Genomic DNA, 21,567 nt, shown 5'->3' with positions numbered 1-21,567 from the left:
AATGACCAATTTTATTATTGTTTTTGGTTTTGGAGGAATTATTATCACTCTTATCCTTAAAAAAAACTCTCCCTGGACCAATCCCTGCTCTCAGACTATCGCCCCATCTCCAACCTCCCTTTCCTCACCAAGGTCCTGGAACGAGATGTTGCTTCCAAGCTTCGCTCCTTCCTCTCCCGCCACTCCCTTCACAAACCCTTCCAATCGGGTTTCCGTGCCGCCCACAGCACAGAAACAGCCCTGGTCAAAGTGACAAATGACATTCTGTATATCTGCAACCAGGACTCCCTCTACCTCCTCGTCCTCCTTGACCTCACTGCTGCCTTCGACACCATTGACCATTCTATTCTCACCACCGCCTCTCCTCTCACGTCAGTCTTCATGGTTCTGTCCTTGACCGGTTCAAATTGTACCTCTCATTCCTCCTGCACTTCATCTCCACAAACGGCTTCTCCTCCAGCCCCCGCACCGTCCCGTGCGGCGTTCCTCAGGGCTCTGTCCTTGTCTCCTCTTCAACATCTATATGCTCCCTCTTGGTGACATCATCCACAGACATGGGGTCAACTTCCACATGTAAGGAATGAGATCCAACTCTCCCTCTCGGCCTCCCCCCTCGACTCCAGGACCCACTGCTGTCCTGACACAATGTCTGTCAGACGTCAAGTCCTGGATGAGAGCCAACTTTCTTCAGTTCAACGTCAACAAAACCGAAGTTTCTGATTGGCTCCCGTCAGCGCCTCCTCACCTCATGCACTGACAGCATCACCATCCATGGGGCTCACTCCCCCTCACTGAGCCAGTCCCGAACCTTGGTGTTTCACACCCCAGGCCGCCGAAACCCTCATACACACATTCATAACATCCAGGCTTGACTGTGCAAACTCCCTGCTTGTCAGTCTCCCCAACTCCTCCCTTAATAGGCTGCAGATTATCCAGAACTCTGCAGCTCGTGTCCTCTCCCGGACCAGGCTCCGTGATCCTATCACCGTCATCCTCGCCCGACTCCACTGGCTTCCCATCACAGAGGATACAGTTCAAGATCCTGGTCCTCACCTTCAAAGCCCTCTATGGCCTCGCTCCCCCCTACTTCTGCAACCTCCTAACCCCCTACCATCCTGCTCGCTCCCTCCGCTCAACAGGCTCTGGCCTGCTTCACATCTCCGGCCTCGCCCGCCCCACCAGCTGTGCCTTCTATCACTTTGTCCCTAACCTCTGGAACTTCATCCCGCAGTCCCTCTGCCTCACCCCTTCCCTTGCCTCTTTCAAGCCCCATCTCAAGACCCTCCTCTTCGACTGTGCTTTCGATCACCCTGCTTTCCCCCCCCACCCCGCCCTCCACCCTCCCTGACGCCCAGCTCGGGTCCATAACTCTTATCTGTTCAGCGCCTTGGGATGTCCTCCTGACTTGAAAGGCGCTTTACACATGTAATTTTGTTGTTGTTGTAACCAAAGGAAACAGATTTAAAATAATTGGCAAAAGAACAAAAGGGGAGATGAGGAGAATTTTTTTTAATCCAGAGTTGTTATGGTCTGGAATTCACTGCCTGAAAGGATGATGGAAGCAGATTCGATAATAGCTTTCAAAGGGGAATTAGATAAATACTTCAAAGGAAAAATGTGCAAGGCTTTGGGATAAGAGCGGGGGAGTGGGACTAGTTGATAGCTCTTTCAAAGAGCCGGCACAGGCACGATGGGCCAAATGGCCTCCTTCTTTGCTGTAAGATTCTACGACAGAAGCTACCACTTCCATACCTGGGTTAAAACGCCTCCTTAAAGACTTCTCAAAGCCTGGTTTAGCGAACATAAACTGGCAACATTTAATACTTGCCTCAAAACCATCATTGAGGCTGAAAGATTCCGTCACCAACAGTCCATCTTACTGGAACCCTTAATGCTAAAACCTTGAGAATGTTCCCTCTCCTGCCAACTGCAGCTCCAAATCTGAAGTACAATAACAACACATGACATTTACACTGCGGTTTTCAAGTCGGGAGGACGTCCCAAGTCGCTGGACAGTCAGGGATTTGGACCTGAACTGGGGGTTGGGATCAGGGGGGTGAAGGGCAGGGAGGGTTGGGGTAGGAGGGTGATCGAAGGCACAGTCGAAGTGAAGGTCTTGAGGGAGGCGAGGTAGGGGGCAAGGCGAAGAGACTGTGGGATGATGTTCCAAAGGGTGTATATACTGTCAGTGTGTCATAAGCCCTAACCCTGAGTCTCTGTGTTTCTCCCCTGATCTAGCATTTTGTTAGTGAACGCAAATACGATGAGGACCTAGGACGTAGTGCACAGTTCACATGTGATGTGGAAGAACTCAAAGCGAGTATCCAGGCATTCGGACAGGGTAAGGGCTGCTGTGCTGTGTTCCTCTCACCCCAGCCGGGCACTCGGTTCCCCACACTCTCAGCCTTAAGACCTTTCGTGGTCTTTAAATTTAACGTGGGTGGGGAGGGAGTTTCGGGAAATGTCTGAAGTCTTGATGTCGGAGCCAATTTCATGTTCACAGAAAATTGGGACTGAATTTAAGACAGTTTTCCCCAGAGTTCCGCACTAGCTGAAATAGTCTTCGTTCCGAGAACATGGAGAGTGTCAGAACCGTTGTGATTGTGACACAACAATAATTTACATTTACGCAGCGCCCTTCATGGCAGGGGGATCCCAAAGCCTTTAGGATTTCACTGGGTGTCATGGGCAGCCAGTCTGCACACAGTGATTGATGTTCCTCCCCCACAGACAGCCATGAATGAAGTGAGCCGCGCTATTTTATTTTATATACTTCTCTCAGGCATTTGAGTGACTGACGAGCCTAGCCTGTGGATGTGTTCTGGTCAGTGCCTGTGTTCAGTGACTTTGTGGGATGGAATTCCAAAGGGTGTACGTACTGTCAGTGTGTCAGAAGCCCTAACCCTGAGTCCCTGTGTTTCTCCCTCTGCTCTCTCTCTCTCTCTCTGCAGTGTCACATCCCAGGAACAACTACTCTGCTCGGTCTCGGTGTAGCTCCGTGTCCTCCATGTCTGTCACCAGCCGCAGCGACATCTCAGCCCCTTCGACCCCCGACTGCACCTCAAATCCTAACCTGACCAGATCGGGGAAGAAGGTTTCATCTTCGGGGGAGCCCTCCACTGCCTCAGCCAACTCCGCCGCCCGCCCATTTCCATCAAACCGTCCGGTACCAAATATCCCACCTCTCTCTTGCCTTTGTGTTGTGTTCGGGCCACTAATGGGAACTTTTAGATTTACTGAGAGATCCATGGAAGGAATCTTGTGGGAAAATAAAATTATAATAATCCTTGCATTTGATACAGCGCCTTATCACGTCTTCGAGACGTCTCAAAGCGATCTGCTAATTAGCTAACAGCCAGGTCCTACTTCCTACTAGGTAAATAGGTGTTTATTTTTATGTTGTGCTCGGGCCATTAATGTAAACCATTAGATATACTGAGAAATCCGTGGAAGCAATCTAGTGGGAAATTGGATGGATAAATCAACAGGCGTACACACCTCTCTCTTGCCTCTCTGAGTCAGTAAGCTGTAGGTCACATGAAGAAGAGAATCGAGGGTGAGGGTGAGGGGAATAGGAGTGTCGGAAGCTCGTGTGGAGTATAAACACCAGTCCAGGCCAGTTGGCCTATCTCTGCTGTATCACTCCATCCAACCCTCGTATATGTCCAAGCCCCATGTCAGCACTTACAACCAGAAACATTTACAGCACAACGAAAAGGGTTCGGCCCAGTATGTCTGTACTGGTTCTTTAGGGAGCAATCTTTTCAGTCCCATTTACCTATCCTCCCAGCCCTCCCCCAATACCCCAGTAGTTTACTGGGCCCCAGCGTGACTGTCCAGTAAGGGACTGAGGGAGAGCTGTGAAGACAGACGGTACCCCCTGTTGTTGGAATGAGGCATTTAAACCAGGTCCCTATTCTGTTGGCTCAGGTGGATGTTGGGAATCCCATTGATGCCACTTCCTAACGGAGCAGGAATTCTCCCTGTGATCGGCCAGTTTCCTCCCTCGTCCAAACTCATTGTAAAAACATTAGGTCACTAAGCCCCCAGCGCTTCAGTGGTTTTAAGAATAAAATAATAACCCTTACATTTGATACAGAGCCTTACCAAGCCGTTGAGATGTCTCAAAGCGCTTCACAGAATATACTGTGAAGTGTAGTGACTGTGTATCTGATGGACCAAACGTGGTAGCCAATTGCTTGCGCATAGATATAGTATATATCTGTATATGTATTTTGAAGATGGAGGTGGTTAGACGTTTGGTAGGTCAGGGCATCGAGGGATACGATACGAGGGCAAAGGCGGGTCATTTGAGTTGAACTACAGATCAGCCGCGATCTAATTGAATGGCAGAACAGGCTCAAGGGGATGAATGCCTCCTCCTGTTTCTATGTACGCATCGTATATCATATCTCTGGGGTGTGGCCTTCAGGTGAGGTGGTCTCTTGGAGGTGGAGTTCAGTAAAGTTGAGGTCATCTGTTTATTGTGTTTTCTCTCCATTGTCACCAGATGCCTCAGGGGAACAGGAGGTCAGGTTACCGGCCTCAGCCCAACAGGCTGAACCCGAGCCATGGGAGGAACGAGGATAGAAACCGCCCCCGCAACGGAGCCCGGAACTACTACTCCAGCGCTCGCCCTAGCGGCCCCCCCCGGCCCCAACCCCCACCCCAGCTCCGGCCCCAACCGCAGCCCCTCCCCGCAGACAAGAGCCAGACACACTCTGCCACTCCCAACGGCACCCCCGCCGCCAAGCAGCCCCCCTTAGCCCAGCTCGCCCCCAAGCAGGCCCTGATCGCCCCCCCCAACGCCCTCCCCCAACGTAGGCCAAGGTCAAGCGCAAATGAAGCCACCACGGACTCCTGAGAGCTTCTGATGCCCCCCTCCCTCCCTGTGAGGAGCAACAGCCCCCTCCCCCGACCCGTTAGATGTGATAAAACACACACAAAAACCATTGAGTTTACATTTACTGAGTCTGTGACACTTTAGCTTCTTCTATTATAGTCTCTGTCTTTCCTCCCCCCCCTTCCCCCCACCCTCAAGGTTTCTGTGTTCACACATTTTGACTATCAGCCTCTGTACATTGTCAACGCCCTTCGGGAGGACACAGCGACAATCCGGCTTAGACTTTAGGCATTTTTTTCAAATCTATATAAACCCATTCTCGCTGGTGTGTCGTGGTTCACAGGAGAGTTTGCTCGCTGCCTTTCTTTTCTGTTATTTTTTTCCCCCAAATTCCAGAATTCACTATGCATCTCCAAACCGTTCGGAATGAAAGTGCCTTGTGTCAGTCATTGTCACTTCTCTCTCTCACTCTCTCTTTCCCCCTCCCCTCCCGCTATACTTTATATAAACGTGAAACAAAAAGGACCAAAGACCTTAAAAAGACGATTGTACTAGAGATCAACCTTTAATCCCACCAGGGCAAGCACACTTACACTTACACACAGTCACACACTTACACACAGTCTCACACAATCTCACACACGTACAAATTATTCTTCACTGATAATGGGTATGTATTTGAAATCGAGCTGTTTTAATGGAAGACAGTGGCCTGTTCAGATTGTGTGTTATTTGATGTGCTGGAGACCGCATGCCAATGGGGGAAGAAACACACTGAATTGCTGCCAGCTTCCTTACCCTGATCCTCCGCCCACCTCCCACCTCATCCTCGCCCACCCCACCCCACCCACCTCAGTCACGCTCATTAGCCAATCGTGACTCCAGCCGCTGGTTCCTGTTGCAAGTCTCCCAGATCTCCTGCCTCAGAATCTGCTGCTCATTAGAATCTTCCCTGTGAAGTAGTTTGACTCTTTTTCTACAGAAATATACATAGGAAAAAAACCACAAGAGTCTTGAATCGAAGCAGATTGAACATCGCACGGTGTCTTGTCCTCGTGCGTTTTACTTTCATTGAGACTAAACGTGTTGCAATTTGTTTACATCTCTTTGTTGAGTTGATGCTAGAAACCTGGAGTGGAGGGGTGTGTCCCAAGCCATGTGTTAGGACCTCATTGTCCAATTTCTATCTCCCACCCTCAGCTCAGCCCGTGTCCACTGAGCAGCTAAAATCTGCCCCTTCTCAAACCCAGTTGCTGCGCCCAATGCCAGTAAGTCGATGCATTTATTGTGTCAAGCCATCGCGTTAAGGGTGGCCAGTGTTGAGACCGATGGGGGGAAGAGAGTATTGCTGGTAAGTTCACTGTAGAAGCTTGGCTGGGGGGGGAGGGGGGGTTCAGCCAGGATTTAAAGTGAAGTTCAAACAGAACGCCAAATACTACAGATGCTGGAAATCTGAAACAAAAACCGAAGTCGCCGGGAACACTCAGCAGGTCAGGCAGCAGAGGAGAGAGTCCAGAAGGACTCATTGATAGAAGGGTCGTGGACCCGAGATGTTGACTCACTTTAGGAGCGCCATTGGGTGGTTTAGTGAGGGAGTGAGGAGGCCCGAGGCATAAAGACCATCAGTCACCTCAGCCCACGAGACCGAGAACCCAACAGTGAGTGCAGATGCATGTTCCTGAGCACCAACTAGTGATGGCTGTTGGGAGGTTGGTGAGCACAGGCTGGGGTTGTGTTCTCTTCCACCCCCCCCCCCCTCGCTCTAGACAGATCTAACCTGCCCACGCTCAGCCGCTGGGTGAGGTCACTAGTGAATGGCTCGTACATAAATAGGAAGGAAAAGGAGTCAAACATCTTCAGGAGAAGATTGGTGAGACCTCCCACCACCAATAGTCTCTTGGGTGACAAAGCAGCGGAATCCAGCTCAGGGTGGGCTGGTGGTGTGTAGGAAACGCCGCTCTTTCTGATCAGTCCAAGGCTCTCCTCCTCACACGTGATGTATTTAAAAATGTAGTTGATAAAATAAAAAAAAGCAGTATTCCAAACTTGCCAGACACAGCTTTTTCTTTCTTCCTCTGCACACAGTGAGCAACTAAGCATCGCCTGGTTCACACTGTGATCCTTATAATAATCACTTACGTTTGATATCACATCTTCGAGACATCTCAAAGCGCTGCACAGAATATAATGTGAAATAAATTGTTTTGTGGGTGAAACGCGGCAGCCAATTGCGCACAGTAGTGTCCCTCAGTGGACTGAGCGACCAAATTATTATTTTACCCCGTCCCTCAGAAACCTTACTCAATTCTTCTAAAAATAACATCTCGTCACGTTCCACAGTTTGAGGAACTTTTTTTTTTAAAAAGTAAAACTTTGGAAAGTAGTTTAAAGCCTAACAAAGAATCCAGTTTATTTGACTTGAAATCAGATTTGATTGCAAAATAAGAAATATTCTCGGTTCTGGACATTGCTCTAAACTATTGTATCAGCATCGATGGTCCTGGGGGGAGGGGGTTAACACAACAGAGGAAGTACATCAACACAGCTCAGTGACGTTTCTGATGGGCAATGGCCATTTTGTCCTGCTGACTTCGCCCTTGTCCAGGTCAGTCTATTAAATCAAGTTTCTTTCCAACTGAATAGCGGATATTGATGGTGTGGCCATAATCAAGAAAAATGTGTTTGACCCCCACTGATCTACAGCCATGACCCTCACTCACTTTGCTCAGTCTGAAAACAATAATAATCCTTGCATTTGATACAGCGCCTGATCACGTCGTCGAGACGTCTCAAAGCGCTTCACAGAGTATACTGTAAAGTGTAGTGACTGTATTTTAAAGGCGAAACACGGCAGCCAATTGCACACAGCAGTGTCCCGCCAACAGTCGTGGATTGAGTGACCAAATAATTTTTTGGGGGGAAGGGATTATAACCAACACATTACAGGACTCCATTTGAATGTCACTCTCTCTCTCTCTCTCGGCACCTTGTTCAATCAGCCGCTCCACACAAACGCACACCAAGTGTACAGTAGCCGTGTCCAGCCAGATATCCTCACAGCTCAAACTGAACAACTAAACGTCCCTGACACACAAATAGGTTGTGTCACTGACACAGTAATCCCGAGGCAGCGAGGCCAGGCCAGGAGATCTCGCTTCCCGTCTCAGACGTGGTTGTCGCTGTCTTCACTGCTGGGTCATCTTGGCGGCTTCGGCTCTGATCAGGGTGATCAGGTCCTGGTTGATCAGGAACACAAAGCGAAGGCCAGCGATCTGCGGAGGGAGGAAAAGGGAGGATCTCACTCTCTGTGAGGTACGGAAAGGGACGTGTATCGAGCAACATTCAACATAACCACCAGCAGCCTCCTCCCCTCACGTTCAAATCAAATCGGGGAATATCTCTCCATTCACCCAGCCCTTCAGTGACACGAGTCTGCACAGGTAAGCGTTCAGCCAGACTGGTCCCACTCTGAAACCATACCCTGGATACCCTCCCCCTCCCCTTCGCCCTACCCCCACCTTCCATCTGCCACCTCCCTCACTCCTTCTCCACCAGGCCCCAGGCCCCTGCCTCCAGGCCCCTGCCCCAGGCCCCTGCCCCCAGGCCCCTGCCCCCAGGCCCCTGCCCCCAGGCCCCAGGCCCCTGCCCAGAGGTTGACGTGACAAACACTCACCTCCACCACCGAGTTACTGTTCAGTTTCCACTTGTTGCCGCTGAGCACCGGCCGCCCATCAATGTACAGCGGTCGCCGGCCCTCGTTAGCGATGAAGAAATCTCCGTTGTTTTTCAGTTTGATGACACCTTCAAACGCACAACGTCAGCCACAGCACTGAGGCACTGACCCCCCCACCCCACCGCCCGCTCCCCCTCCATCATTCCACCTCTCCCTCCTGCCCCCCCCAACCATCTGTCTTCAAGTCCTGCCTCTCTGCCAACATTTGGAACTCCATCCTGCAGTTCTTTCACCTCACCCCCTCCCTCCCTCGCTTCCTTCAAGACCCTCCTCTTCGACCGTGCCGTCAGTCACTGATCCCAACCCCCAGCTCGGGTCCAAATCCCTGACTGTGCAGCGCCCTGGGATGTCCTCCCGACGTGAAAGCTGCCATGTAAATGTCATTTGTTGCTGTTAAAACCTTGTTGACTGTGCCTATGGTCACCTCCCCCACCGCACCCCCAGCACCCGTGTTCCCCCCCCACTGTAAAACGCTCCAATATTACTCTGTGTGACGGCGCTGGCAAGCACGGGGGCTGCAAGTTAAAAAGCCGTCGCTTCTCCCACCTTGTCTTCTGGAGATTTTCCATGCGGGTCCCTCCAGCGAGAGATCCACATCAATTTGATTATCCTTCGTTGCTCTCCCCAGGGTAATCTGGGGGTTTGTGTGTGGGGAGAGGAAGAGGGAATAGAAAGACAGTTTTGGTAAGAAAGTCAATGTTCTTCCCTGCCCCCCCAAAAAATCTTAGGTAAGTAACAACGGTTTGTAAAAGTAATAATCCTTAACATTTGATATAGCGCCTTATTCCGACTTTGTGACGTCTCAAAGCGCTTCATAGAATATACTGTAAAGTGTAGTGACTGTGTATATCGTGGGCAAAACGCAGCAGCCAATTGTGCACAGCAGCGTCCCACAAACAGTTGTGGATTGAGTGACTTTTTTTTGTTTTGTGGAGGGATTATTACTATCAATTGACTGACAACCGGGTTCCTACTTACGTCTAGGTAAACAGGCGTGTGTGTGGAGTAAGGAAACTTGCCCAGTGTTTCGTCCTGCCTGGGATCAAACCTGGGTCCTCTCGTTTGTGAGGCGAGTCCTCCAACCACTGAGCTACAGGTCTCCCCAGTTTTTGTAGGAAAGTCAGTGTTTCTAGCTCCCCCGCCAAAAAAAATCTTTAGACGTGAAAGTAATGAAGGTTTCTGAAACCCTTCCTCACCTCTCGAGATCTCATCAGGTACCTCACCATCCGGCCCCGTAACACGGCCAGGGTCTGGTTGTCGAAGTCGGGGGAGCTGATGCCTGGGTTCAACACGTACAAGATGTAAAAAGTCAGTGAAACAGCAGCGATTCCACACAAACATTCTCTCCGGCACCTTTTCTACATACAAAATTTTTACCCCGATCGAGTCCAGTCGTTAATGTTAGTTAACTGTGTGATGAATGTTTCGAGAGATCATTTGTTTTCTTTCCTGTATCTTAGAAACATAGAAACAGGAGGCCATTCAGCCCCTTGAGCCTGTTCCACCATTCTATAAGATCACAGCTGATCTGTAGCTCAACTCCAATTACCCGCCTTTGCCCCATATCCCCTGATACCCTGACCTGACAAATATCTCTCCAACTCAGTCTGGACAACGTGCCTGGATCCAGCCATAATCCACAGCCTTCTTTTTATTGATTGAATTAGTATTGATAATAACCCACTCCCCCCCCACACACAGCCTGCCAGACACGAAAGATGCTATGTCACACGGGATGCTAATGGCACAAACTATCTTGCATAAAGTGACCTTGTTATTTTTGATAGAAACAGTCAGATCTCTCGTTTTACACAGTGTCTTTCACGTCAGGACAACGTCCCAAGGCGCTGGACAGTCAGGAATTTGCACTCGAGCAGAGGGTTAGGATCAGGAGGGGTGTAGGTTAGGGAGGGTGGCTGTAAAACGGTCTAAGGCGCGGTCGAAGAGGAGGTCTTGATGTTTTGAGACATGCCTTGAAGGAGGCGAAGGCACTGAGGGATGGAGTTCCAGAGGGTGGGGGCAGAGAGGTTGAAGGCCCGACCGTCGATGGTGGGGCGAGCTGGGTGGGGGACGTGGAGCAGGCCAGGAGCCTGCTGAGAGGAGGAAGCGGACGGCAAATGGTAATGGCACAGACTCTCTCACATGCGGTGACCTTGTTATTTTGGATGGAAACAATCAGATGTCTCTTGGGTTTGAGGTGTGTCAGAGACAGTCGCTGTGTTACCTGTCACACTGTCCACCAGCACCTGCCACTTGGGTAGCTCCTGCTCCAGCTGCCGGATCTCACGTTTCTGCCTCCGGTCTGCAAGGGTTAGCTCTGGGGCCACAACAACAACAAAAACAACTTGCACAAAATACACAGTCACTGCACTTTATAGGACATTCTCTGAAGCGCTTTGAGACTTTCGAAGACATAAGGCGCTATATCAAATGCAAGGATTATTATATTACATATATAGAGGTTGGCGGATTGCTTTCCATGGGTAATAATCCCTCTAAAAAATAACAACAATAATTTAATTACATCTTCACGTTTGCAAAAATGTCACTACCAGACCAGAGACCCTGACCAGTGGGTATTTTAACACTCTGTCTTTGGGACGATCCTAGTCAAATCAGCCATCGCCTTAAATCTGCGTAAATAAGTTGCGATACTTAAAAGTAACTCAAGCCACGACATTGTGAGATAGAGGATCTCCCCTCAGTATTCAATTAGCACCAATAGGTTTCAGCACTTACAATTATAACCAGGTCACAGGAATGACAGCAGCAAATTACACTTGTGTAGCACCTTCATATCGGAAAGGCGTCCCAGGGCCCTGGACAATCAGGGGTTTTGGATCCGAGCTGGGAGTTGAGGTCAGGAGGGGAGGAGCGCAGGGGGTTGGCGGTGGGAGGGTGGCTGAAGGCACGGCCGAAGATTAAGGTCGTCAGACGGGAGTTGACGGAAGCAAGAGAGGGGGTGAGGGGGAGGGATTGTGGGATAGAGTTCCAGAGTGTGGGGGCAGAGATGCTGAATGCCCAACCGCCAATGGTGGGGCTGGAAATGCAGGGGACCTGAGGCAGCCGGTGTCCGGAGCAGAGGGAGCAGACAGGCTGATATGGGGTTAAGAGGTGGGAGAGGTAGAGGGGAGCAAGACGGTGGAGGGCCTTAAAGCAGGACTTACCCTGTTCTAAGAAATCATCTCTCGCTTCTCTGTGAAAGGAATAGACAGACTGTGTTACATACATATTACATGTGTGTAGCTGCCACCTATACACACAGCACATAGACTTTAACATCCTTGTTTTACCTTCCAAACCCCTTTACATTGTTGCCCCACCGTGACCCATTCCCTCCGCTCTAGCTATTGGTGGGGAAGCTTTGGCCCCGCTCCCTGGGGCTCCCATTAAAGTCCTTCACCTGGAGTCTAACCCTCTGCTTATAAAACCTCCCTTGCACCCCCTGCTCACACTCCCACTCTGTGAAGCACTGTGGAGACACCTTGCTATGTGAGAGATGCTTTATAAGTGGAAGTTTCTTTATGTAACCGTGTGTGTTTTGATCGGCCGGGTGTCTGACACATGCGGAAGCCCATCCCCGTGCCTAGGAACCCCCAAACCACACTGAGAATTCCAAGCGACGTTTTGCAAAGAATTCCCGTCTTACTTGAGTTTACTGTCGTCGATCATGTCTTCGGCGTCTGAGAAGTTCAGGATTTGATCTCCTTTCGGTAAAGGTTGCACTGAAAGACAGCGGAGGGGGGGGGTCACGTTATTATTGGAATCTAAAGAGAAAGTGATCTTAGGAGTAAGTATCCCACGTGATCAGGCACAGACACACCCAGCAGGACTGAGCGAGTGGAACCCCTGGGATTGCTCACAGCCCGGTGAGAGTAATGTGGTTTGGAGCCTCAGCCTAGACTGAGCTCACGTCCCCTCGACTGACCTGAACCCCACAATCTTCCAGCCCCGAGGCGAGAGCGCTACAAATACACCCACAAAATACAGTCAATTCACCTTACAATACATTCGGTGAAGCGCTTTGAGACGTCTCAACAAAAAATGCCTTTCACCTCGGGAGGACGTCCCAAGGCGCTGGACATCAGGGGTTGGGATCAGGAGGGGGTGGAGAGCAAGGAGGGTGGGGTAGGAGGGGTTGAGGTGGGGGGAGGGGGTTCTTGAAACGTGCCTAGAAGGCAGCAAGGGAAGGAGAGAAAAGCGACTGTTCAAGTAAATCATTTCCATTTACACAGTGTCTTGGAGCGATTAACAATGGCGGAGCCTGACGTCGAGCCAAGGAGAGAGGGGGAGGAACCGTCGAAGAAGAAAGGCTTCAGGTGCGATTTGAAGATGGGCAGAGAGGGGTTTGAGACGGAGAGAGGGGAGCCAGAGGTTTGGGTGAGGTGTAAAGGTATAAAGGGCACAGCGAGCAGGTATTGGGAGTTGAGGTACAGATCAGCCGTGATCTAATAGAATTGCGGAACAGGCTCGAAGAGCTGAATGGCCTCCTCCTGCTCCTATATTACTACATCTCTCCACACAGTGTTATTGTCACTTGTGCTGTTACCTGTTTGATCGTCGAGCAGGTAATATTGTTTCATCAGCTGCCAATGTAGCTGCAGGGACTTGCCAGTCCGGGATGGGTAGAAAACATGGGGGTGTTTGTTCAACAGCTCCTGAAAGGTCTCCAGGGTGGGCTGACTGGTCTGAAAGGCAAACAAAATACACTCACACACATCATATAACCACAAGTAAACCAGAGTGTGTCAGAAGCCCCCCTTCCCACCCTGAAGAGATCACACAGCACAAAAGGAGGCTATTCGGTCCATCGTACCTGTGCCGGCTCTTTGAAAGAGCCACCAACTAGTCCCACTCCCCCACTCTTACCCCAACTAGTCCCAGGGCGAGAGGGCGAGAGATTACCGATCCTATCTTGCCGAGCTGCTGCTCCTCAGCCTTGCTGTACAGAGCCTTGGCCTGGATGGCTGTGATGGCTTCCGGGTGCAGCTGCCTCATGGCCTGACAGGCCAGCCTGCGGGGAGAGAGAGGGAGCAGCCAGAGTCAGCACACAACACAGTCACTACACCCACCACACACAATAAACACTACACCCGTCTCACACCAACTGCCTGATTCGCTGGATCACAGGCGAGAATTATCAGCCTCTCTAACCTCTGAGACCCCCGACCTCAAACCCCTCACCCCCTCTCCATCTGTCCTTAAACATTAAGCGCTGTGGGACGCCAGCCTGGTGAGGGGCACTGTATAAGTCCAAGTTGTTGTTAAGTCCCTATTTAAGACCCACCACTTTGACTGGGCCTATGGTCACCTCTCCCCCCCTCGCTCAGTATACCCCCCTCCCACACACACGCTGTACAGTGCTCAGGCACTACTCTGCGCTGTGTGAATGGAAGCTGTTGTTGTTACGCGGCAGTATCCTGAATCCGCTGCGTTTTACTCTCTTGACATCTCGCGGCACAGGTTAAAGTCCAGTCCGGGCGGGCGGTTGGTCGGGGACTCACTTGGAGATGACGGGGTCGTACAGCAGTGCGTACCAGCGCTCCTGGATCTCCCGCAGTGTGAAGCGGCAACTGAACTTCACCCCGAGGTGAACTGCCGTCAGCTCGTTGGTCTGTAATACAGAGAGAGGCCTCACACCACCACATTACGCTTACACAGCGCCTTTCACATCAGGAGGACGTCCCGAGGAGCTGGACAGTCAGGGCTTCACAAACCAGCAGCGACTGGGATTCCCCAGGAAGGAGCTCTTTGATTCTCCACATCACACGTGAGGATTATCAGACGTTCTGCAACTCCCAGCCTCAACCCCCCCAACCTTACACCCACCCTCTATCTCTCTGTAAATCACACCTCGACACCCACCACTTTGACTGTGCCTTAGGTCACTCCACCCCCAACCCCCGCTCGCAGCTGCCCCCAGTGGTGAGAATGTGTGTCAGCACAGCCCTGTGCGACCCAGAGGGGAGGGAGGGTGGGGGTGGTGGTGTGGGTGCTGCTTGCTTTGGTCTTTAACTGCCTCCGAGACGCTCACCCACACACAGGTCGCTATAAACAAACGTCCTCGTCCTTCACTTCTGCTCCATACGGTTCTGGACTGAATTAAATGCTTCCCGTTGGCGTGTTAACCCTTCCCTTGTCAGTCAGTAGACATTGTGTTTATTAACTCTCGCCTCACCTGTAAGACAGTGTTTATTAACAGTAAGTCGTCTGTGGGTTTCCAGCGCCCGAGGTCCTTGGTGACCTGTGGAGGCTGTTTGCTTTTCTTCATTCTCTTGGCCATGTTGCTGGGGGCCGTGGGCAGGGAGACCGCCTTGGAGATCTGACAGAGACACAATCATAACAACCTGCGGTTACTCACAGCGCCCATCACCCAGGGCAGCGTCCCAGAGCGCATGACAGTGGCAGAGCACGATGTCAAGGCGGGGGGGTGTGTGGAGGTGGGGGGGAGGTGACCGTAGACACGGTCGGTGAGGAAGGTCTTGAAACACAATCTGAAGATGGGGAAGGAAGGGAGCAAGGCAGAGGGATAAAGGGAAGATTTTCCAGAGTTTCAGGGTGTAGTAGCTGAAAGTGGTGGTGGGGGGGAGGGCACGAGGGACAAGCAGGAGGCTTGCGAATGTTCCAAACTATACACTGTTGGTATTAGAATCTGAATGAAGGCGTTCAGTCCAGCACCTGATCAGTTCCTTCCTTCATTCTCGCACCTGGAGTGACTCTGACACGGAATGTGTGTGAGACACTGCTGTGCACAATTGGCTGCCGCGTTTCACCCACAAAATACAGTCACTACACTTTACAGTATTTTCTGTGAAGCGCAATTGGCTGCCGCGTTTCACCCACAAAATACACAGTCACTACACTTTACAGTATTTTCTGTGAAGCGCTTTGAGACGACCCAACCACGTGATAAAGCGCTGTATCAAAAGGCAAGGATTATTATTACTTTCTTCTTCTCGTTGGAGGAGGCCTCGCTGCCAGAGTACCGGCCGGGCTCGGGGAGCGCTGGGCCCTTGGCCCTGGTGGAGGACTTGGCCAGGCTGCTCTCCACCAGCTCATCGTCAAACTTCTTCCTCTTGATGGACCTGCAGCAACAACAACAACAACGCAACGTTACATTTACACGGCACCTTTCACATCGGGAGGACATCCCAAGGCGCTGGACAGTCAGGGATTTGGACCTGAGCTGGAGGTTGGGAACATGAAGGGAACTCCAACCCCCTCCTCGCCGGTCTGCCCAGCTCCACCATTCACAAGATCAGCTCATTCAGACTCTGCCGCCCACATACTGACCCCAACAAACTCCACACCCACATCTCCCCAGCTCTGGCCCTGACTCCCCTGGCTCCCCATCAGCCAACACATCCACTTCAAGATCCTCTCACTCTCATGTTCAAATCCCCTCACTCTCTGACCCCTCCCTCTCCGACCTCCTCACTCCCCAATACACCACCCGGGGCCTCCGCTTGACTGGCCCCCGGCTCCTGCTCGTTCCTCGCGCCCTCCGCCCCACCATCGGAGGTCACGCTTTCAGCCACTACGCCCTGAAACTGTGGAACACTCTCCCTCAATCCCTCCGCCTCGCGCCCTTTCTCTCTCCTTTTTCAAGTCCAGCCTGAAAACCGTCTTCGACCGTGATTACGGCCACCTCACTCCCATCTCCGGCTCAGAGTCAGGCTCCTCCACTGTTAAACGCTCTGAGATGCTGCCCTGCGTGGAGGGCGCTATATAAGTGCAAGTTGTTCTTGTTGTTCAAAATAGCCTGGCTCAACCCCGATCAGCTTCCCAAAGGTGTCTGATGAGCCTGAGCACGACAGAGCCAGAAACCCCCACCCCNACACACCCCAAGCCCCATACACACACCAAGCCCTCCACACACACACCAAGCACCCCCCCCACACATACACACACCAAGTACCCACCCCTGCACCAAATTCCGCCCCCCCACCCCCCACAACACACACACCCCCTAGCCCCCACTGGTTACCTGGACGAGCTCCTGCGCTTGGGGATCAGGCTGAAGGCTTGAGCCGCGCTGCGTTTCTGTCCCGGGGCCACCTGCTCATCGTCAGACCTCCCCACGCCTCCCGTCGACATCAGCCCGGCCTCAGGAGTGCCCAGGCCACACGGCTGTTCAGCTATAAACAGGGAGAAGAATAAGGTGGCCATTTTTTTGATTAAAGACAGATTCTATTGCCCGACCAGGAGCCCCCGATACCCTGGCTTGTTACTCGGCAACACTTCGCCTTCTCTGCGTCCACACTGTCTGACACGTGCGGAAACCCGTCACTGTTGCTTAAGAGTCTCCAAACCAAACTGAGAGTTCCCCACATCCCACTAACACGTGGACATCCCAGAGATAGAATCACTTAGCACAGGAAGCCATTCGGCCCATCGTGTCTGCTGCTCTTTAAAAAGAGCTTCCAAATCAAGCAACCCCGCCCCCCGCTCTCTCCCCATAGCACTGATCAACCCCACTCCCCCCACTCTCTCCCCATAGCCCTGATCAACCCCACTCTCTCCCCATAGCCCTGACCAACCCCACTCCCCCACTCTCTCCCCATAACCCTGCAAACGTGTCCTCCCCAAATAATTATCAACTTCTCTCTTAGAAGTTGTTATCGAATCAGCTTCCACCAGGCTTTCAGGCAACGCATTCCAGATCCCAACAACTCGCTGTGTGAAAACATTTCTCCTCACCTCCCGTTTCTTTTAACAACTATTTTGAATCAGTGTCCTTACCGACCCTCATCATTTTGAAAACTTCTATTAATTCTCCTCTTAACCTTCTCTGCTCCAAGGAGGATAATCCTCGCTTCTCTGCCTCTCCTGATCACTGAAGTCCCTCATTCCTGGTACCATCTTGGAAAATCTCCTTTGTACCCTCTCCAATGCCTTGACATCCTTCCTAAAGTGTGGGGCCCAGAACTGAACACAGTCTCTCGCTGAGGCCTAACCACTGTTTTATATAAAGGTTCATTATAACTTCCTGACTTGTGTATTCTTTGCCCCTATTTATAAAGCCTAGTATCCCGTATGCTTTCTTTAACAGCTTTATCTACTTGTTCTGCCATCTTCAAAGATTTACTTATATGACCCCCCAGGCCTCTCTGTTCCTTCACCTCCTTTAAAATTCTACCATCAGTTTATATTGCCTCTCCTCATTCTTCCTTCCAAAATGCATCACCTTGCATTTCTTCACATTAAATTTCATCTGCCTAGAGAGTTGGAATGGAATGCGCTCTTTCTCTCTCTCTCTCTCTCTCCCTGGAGGGATGTATCCTGCTTATCTAATTCCGGAGAATATTAGGCACAGGTTGGAAGAGCCAAGGCTTGGGGGGGAGCCCAGAGTGTGCGTTGGGGTAACTGCTGGAATCTAACCAGCTAAAAACGCATAGCTTGCCACTGATATCGCTGTCTGGCCAGCTTTCCCATTGCTTGTCCAACTAGAACCACCCTCCCCGTTAGGGCTTTTGATTTGTGATCTAACGGAAGGCCGAGGATGAAACACAGCTTGCTGTTGATGGGCTGACCATTGGCTCAGAACTACAAGGTGTTGTACTCATGGAGTCTCCTCGATCTATCGAGAGCAGCACATCTAAAAGAATCCTGCCTTTGGAGAGGACGTGTGCAAACAAGCTAATCACAAGCACAGATCACAATGTGAACCTATGAGTTACAACAACAACAAACAAAATTTACACAGCGCCTTTCACGTTGGGAGGACATCCCAAAGCGCTGGATAGTCAGGGATTTGGATCCGAGCTGGGGGTTGGGATCAGGAGCAGTTGGAGGATGGGGTTAGGAGGGTAACCAAAGGCGCGGTAGAAGAGGAGAGTCTTGAGACGGGTCTTGATGGAGCGAGTCGAAGGGACTGTGGGATGGAGTTCCAAAGGGTGGGGCAGTGGGGGCAGAGAGGCTGAAGAACCGACCGCCGCTGGTGGGCTGGGCCGGGCAGGGAACATGGAGCAGGTGGAGGTTGTTATGGAGTTAGCAGGTCACAGAGGTAGGAAGGAGCAAGGCTGTGGAGGGCTTGGAAGGCAAGTTTACAGCTCAATCTGATACTCAATGGGGTCTTTACCCATCAGAGAAGCTATCAAGGATTTCCTCCCCTTCTCCTCCCCTCCCACCAGCTTGAGACCCACAGACCCAGCTCACACCATCCGTACCTTTCTCTAAACACCTTCCCTCCAGGACAGAGCTATTCTGACCGGCTCCAATACAATTACTCATCCTCTGTGACAGGGGGGGGGGACACCACGCCGGTCACTTTGCGACGGGTTTTACGGACGTATCAACCCCATCTGTCACCACAACCTCGATCTGCAACACACGTCATGTGGGGGTGGGGGGGGGTAATTGAGATAATAATAATCCTTGCATTTGATATAGCGCCTTATCACGTCGTTGCGACGTCTAAAAGCGCTTCACAGGATACACTGTAAAGTGTTTTGTGGGTGAAAACAAATCTCTAATAAACATTTTTTTAACAAAAAACAGTTTTCCAGCGTTCAGGAGTGAGAAACCCCCACATTCACTCCAGATCCTCTCACCAGATCATCAGGTCAGGCTATGTGTGTGTGGGGGGGTGTCAAGCTGTGAGTGTGTGTGTGGGTGGGGGGTGTCAGGCTGTGTGTGTGGGGCGATCAGGCTGTGTCGGTAGGGGGTTCAGGCTGTGTGTGGGGGGGGGGGTTCAGGCTGTGTCTGGGGGGTGTCAGGCTGTGTATGTGGGGCGGGTCAGGCTGTGTGTGTGGGAGGGGGGTCAGGCTGTGTGTGTGGGAGGGGGGTCAGGCTGTGTGGGGGGGGGTCAGGCTGTGTGTGGGGGGTGTCAGGCTGTGTTTGGGGGTGGTCAGGCTGTGTGTGGTGGGGGGTCAGGCTGTGTGTGTGGGGGGGGGGGGGGGGTCAGGCTATGTGGGGGGTGGGTCAGGCTGTGTGTGGGGGGGTCAGGCTGTGTGGGGGGGGGGTCAGGCTGTGTGGGGGGGGGTCAGGCTGTGTGGGGAGGGTCAGGCTGTGTGTGGGGGGGGTCAGGCTGTGGGGGGGGTCAGGCTGTGTGGGGGGGGGGTCAGGCTGTGTGGGGGGGGTCAGGCTGTGGGGGGGGTCAGGCTGTGTGGTGGGGGTCAGGCTGTGTGTTGGGGGGGGGTCAGGCTGTGTGTGGGTGGGGTCAGGCTGTGGGGGGGGGGTCAGGCTGTGGGGGGGGGGTCAGGCTGTGTGTGTGTGGGGGGGTCAGGCTGTGTGTGAGGGGGGTCAGGCTGTGTTGGGGGGGGTTCAGGCTGTGTGTGGGGGGGGGTCAGGCTGTGTGGGGGGGGTCAGGCTGTGTGGGGGGGGGTCAGGCTGTGTGTGGGGGGGGGGTCAGGCTGTGGGGGGGGGGGTCAGGCTGTGGGGGGGGGGTCAGGCTGTGTGGGGGGGGGTCAGGCTGTGTGGGGGGGGGTCAGGCTGTGTGGGGGGGGTCAGGCTGTGTGTGGGGGGGTCAGGCTGTGTGGGGGGGGGGGGTCAGGCTGTGTGGGGGGGGGGTCAGGCTGTGTGTGGGGGGGGTCAGGCTGTGTGGGGGGGGTCAGGCTGTGTGGGGGGGGTCAGGCTGTGGGGGGGGGGGTCAGGCTGTGTGTGGGTGGGGTCAGGCTGTGGGGGGTGGGGGGGGGGGGGGTCAGGCTGTGGGGGGGGGGGGGGTCAGGCTGTGTGGGTGGGGTCAGGCTGTGGGGGGGGGGGCAGGCTGTGGGGGGGGGGTCAGGCTGTGGGGGGGGGGGTCAGGCTGTGGGGGGGGTGGAGGGGTCAGGCACAGACTTACCGCCTTATTATTGTTTCTGTCTGCGCGCCTGCAGGAACCACTTCCGGTTCACCTGTGCCGGAAGTTGTCGGGATCACGAGGGTTCGTCATTTCCTGTTTAACATTACATTCATTAAACAGAATTTTTTTATTGTCGATAAAATCAGCTCAAACCCCAAACCCCGCCCCCAACCCCCAAACCCCGCCCCAACCCTCAAACCCCGCCCCCAACCCCCAAACCCCGCCCCCAACCCCCAACCCCGCCCCCAACCCCCAAACCCCGCCCCAACCCCCCCAAACCCCGCCCCAACCCCCAAACCCCGCCCCCAACCCCCCAAACCCCGCCCCCAACCCCCAAACCCCGCCCCCAACCCCCCAAACCCCGCCCCAACCCCCCCAAACCCCGCCCCCAACCCCCGCCCCCCAACCCCCAAACCCCGCCCCCAAACCCCCCAAACCCCGCCCCAACCCCCCAAAACCCCGCCCCCAACCCCCCCAAACCCCGCCCCAACCCCCCAAACCCCGCCCCCAATAATAATAATAATAATAACAATAATAATAATCGTTGCATTTGATATAGCGCTTTTCACGTCGGGAGGACGTCCCAAAGCGCTTCACAGAACACACTGTAAAGTGAATTGACTGTATATTTGTGGGCGAACGCGGCAGCCAATTGCGCACAGCAATGTCCCACAAACAGTCGTAGATTGAAAATGACCAATTTATTATTGTTTTGTGTTTTTGGAGGGAATATTATTAGGCTCTGTGTGGAGTAAGGAAACTTGCCAAAGGTTTCGCCCTCTGCCGGGAATTGAACTCAGGTCTCTCACTTGCAAAGCGAGTGCTCTAACCACTGAGCTACAGGACTCCACAATGAGAGCGAGTGGGTGAGAGAGGACGAGAGCGTGAGAGATGGTGTGTGTGTGTGTGTACGTGACAGGCTGCGTGTGAGAAATAGAGTGTGTGTGAGAGTGTGAGCGTGTGAGAGAGAGAGAGAGAGAGGGAGGGAGGGATAGACCCCGCCCCCAACCCCCCAAACCCCGCCCCAACCCCCCAAACCCCGCCCCCAAACCCCCAAACCCCGCCCCCAACCCCCAAACCCCGCCCCCAAACCCCAAACCCCGCCCCCAACCCCTCAAACCCCGCCCCCAGCCCACCCCCAAACCCCGCCCCCAAACCCCAACCCCGCCCCCCAAACCCCACCCAACCCCGCCCCAAACCCCGCCCCCA

The 21,567-nt window shown here is 52.9% G+C and overlaps 2 protein-coding genes across 7 annotated transcripts in view; one reads left to right on the top strand and one right to left on the bottom strand.

The window, feature by feature from the left end:
* The window catches only part of LOC103189560 (spermatogenesis-associated serine-rich protein 2), a 41,104-nt gene extending 34,216 nt beyond the window's left edge, over window positions 1–6,888 (top strand). For all 4 annotated transcript variants that reach the window (XM_007909993.2, XM_042344218.1, XM_042344217.1 and 1 more), the window contains 3 exons: window positions 2,239–2,341; window positions 2,952–3,166; window positions 4,511–6,888. In XM_007909993.2, the coding sequence (XP_007908184.2) occupies window positions 2,239–2,341; window positions 2,952–3,166; window positions 4,511–4,864 (672 nt within the window). In that variant the 3' untranslated portion in view covers window positions 4,865–6,888. The remainder of the gene's footprint in view (window positions 1–2,238; window positions 2,342–2,951; window positions 3,167–4,510) is intronic.
* Window positions 6,889–7,227: 339 nt separating this feature from the next.
* Window positions 7,228–20,417, bottom strand: mcrs1 (microspherule protein 1). 3 transcript variants are annotated; one of them, XM_042344348.1, is made up of 14 exons: window positions 20,359–20,417; window positions 16,564–16,714; window positions 15,523–15,661; window positions 14,755–14,898; window positions 14,081–14,190; window positions 13,446–13,590; window positions 13,126–13,264; window positions 12,226–12,301; window positions 11,744–11,772; window positions 10,801–10,893; window positions 9,773–9,855; window positions 9,123–9,210; window positions 8,517–8,644; window positions 7,228–8,115 (listed from the first exon to the last, which is right to left on the bottom strand). In XM_042344348.1, exons 2-14 carry the CDS (start codon window positions 16,671–16,673, stop codon window positions 8,029–8,031), a joined length of 1,371 nt encoding a protein of 456 aa, XP_042200282.1. In that variant the 5' UTR covers window positions 16,674–16,714; window positions 20,359–20,417; the 3' UTR covers window positions 7,228–8,028. The 3 variants fall into 3 exon arrangements, with proteins under 3 accessions (XP_042200282.1, XP_042200281.1, XP_007908189.1); XM_042344347.1 differs by lacking the exon at window positions 20,359–20,417 and adding an exon at window positions 18,746–18,824; XM_007909998.2 differs by lacking the exon at window positions 20,359–20,417 and adding an exon at window positions 18,746–18,824 and having other exon boundaries at window positions 13,482–13,590.
* Window positions 20,418–21,567: the final 1,150 nt, after the last annotated feature.

The sequence above is a fragment of the Callorhinchus milii genome, unplaced genomic scaffold (genome assembly GCF_018977255.1).
Source record: "Callorhinchus milii isolate IMCB2004 unplaced genomic scaffold, IMCB_Cmil_1.0 Scaffold27, whole genome shotgun sequence".
Lineage (NCBI taxonomy): Eukaryota > Metazoa > Chordata > Chondrichthyes > Chimaeriformes > Callorhinchidae > Callorhinchus > Callorhinchus milii.
This window is presented reverse-complemented; position numbering and strand designations above follow the sequence as displayed.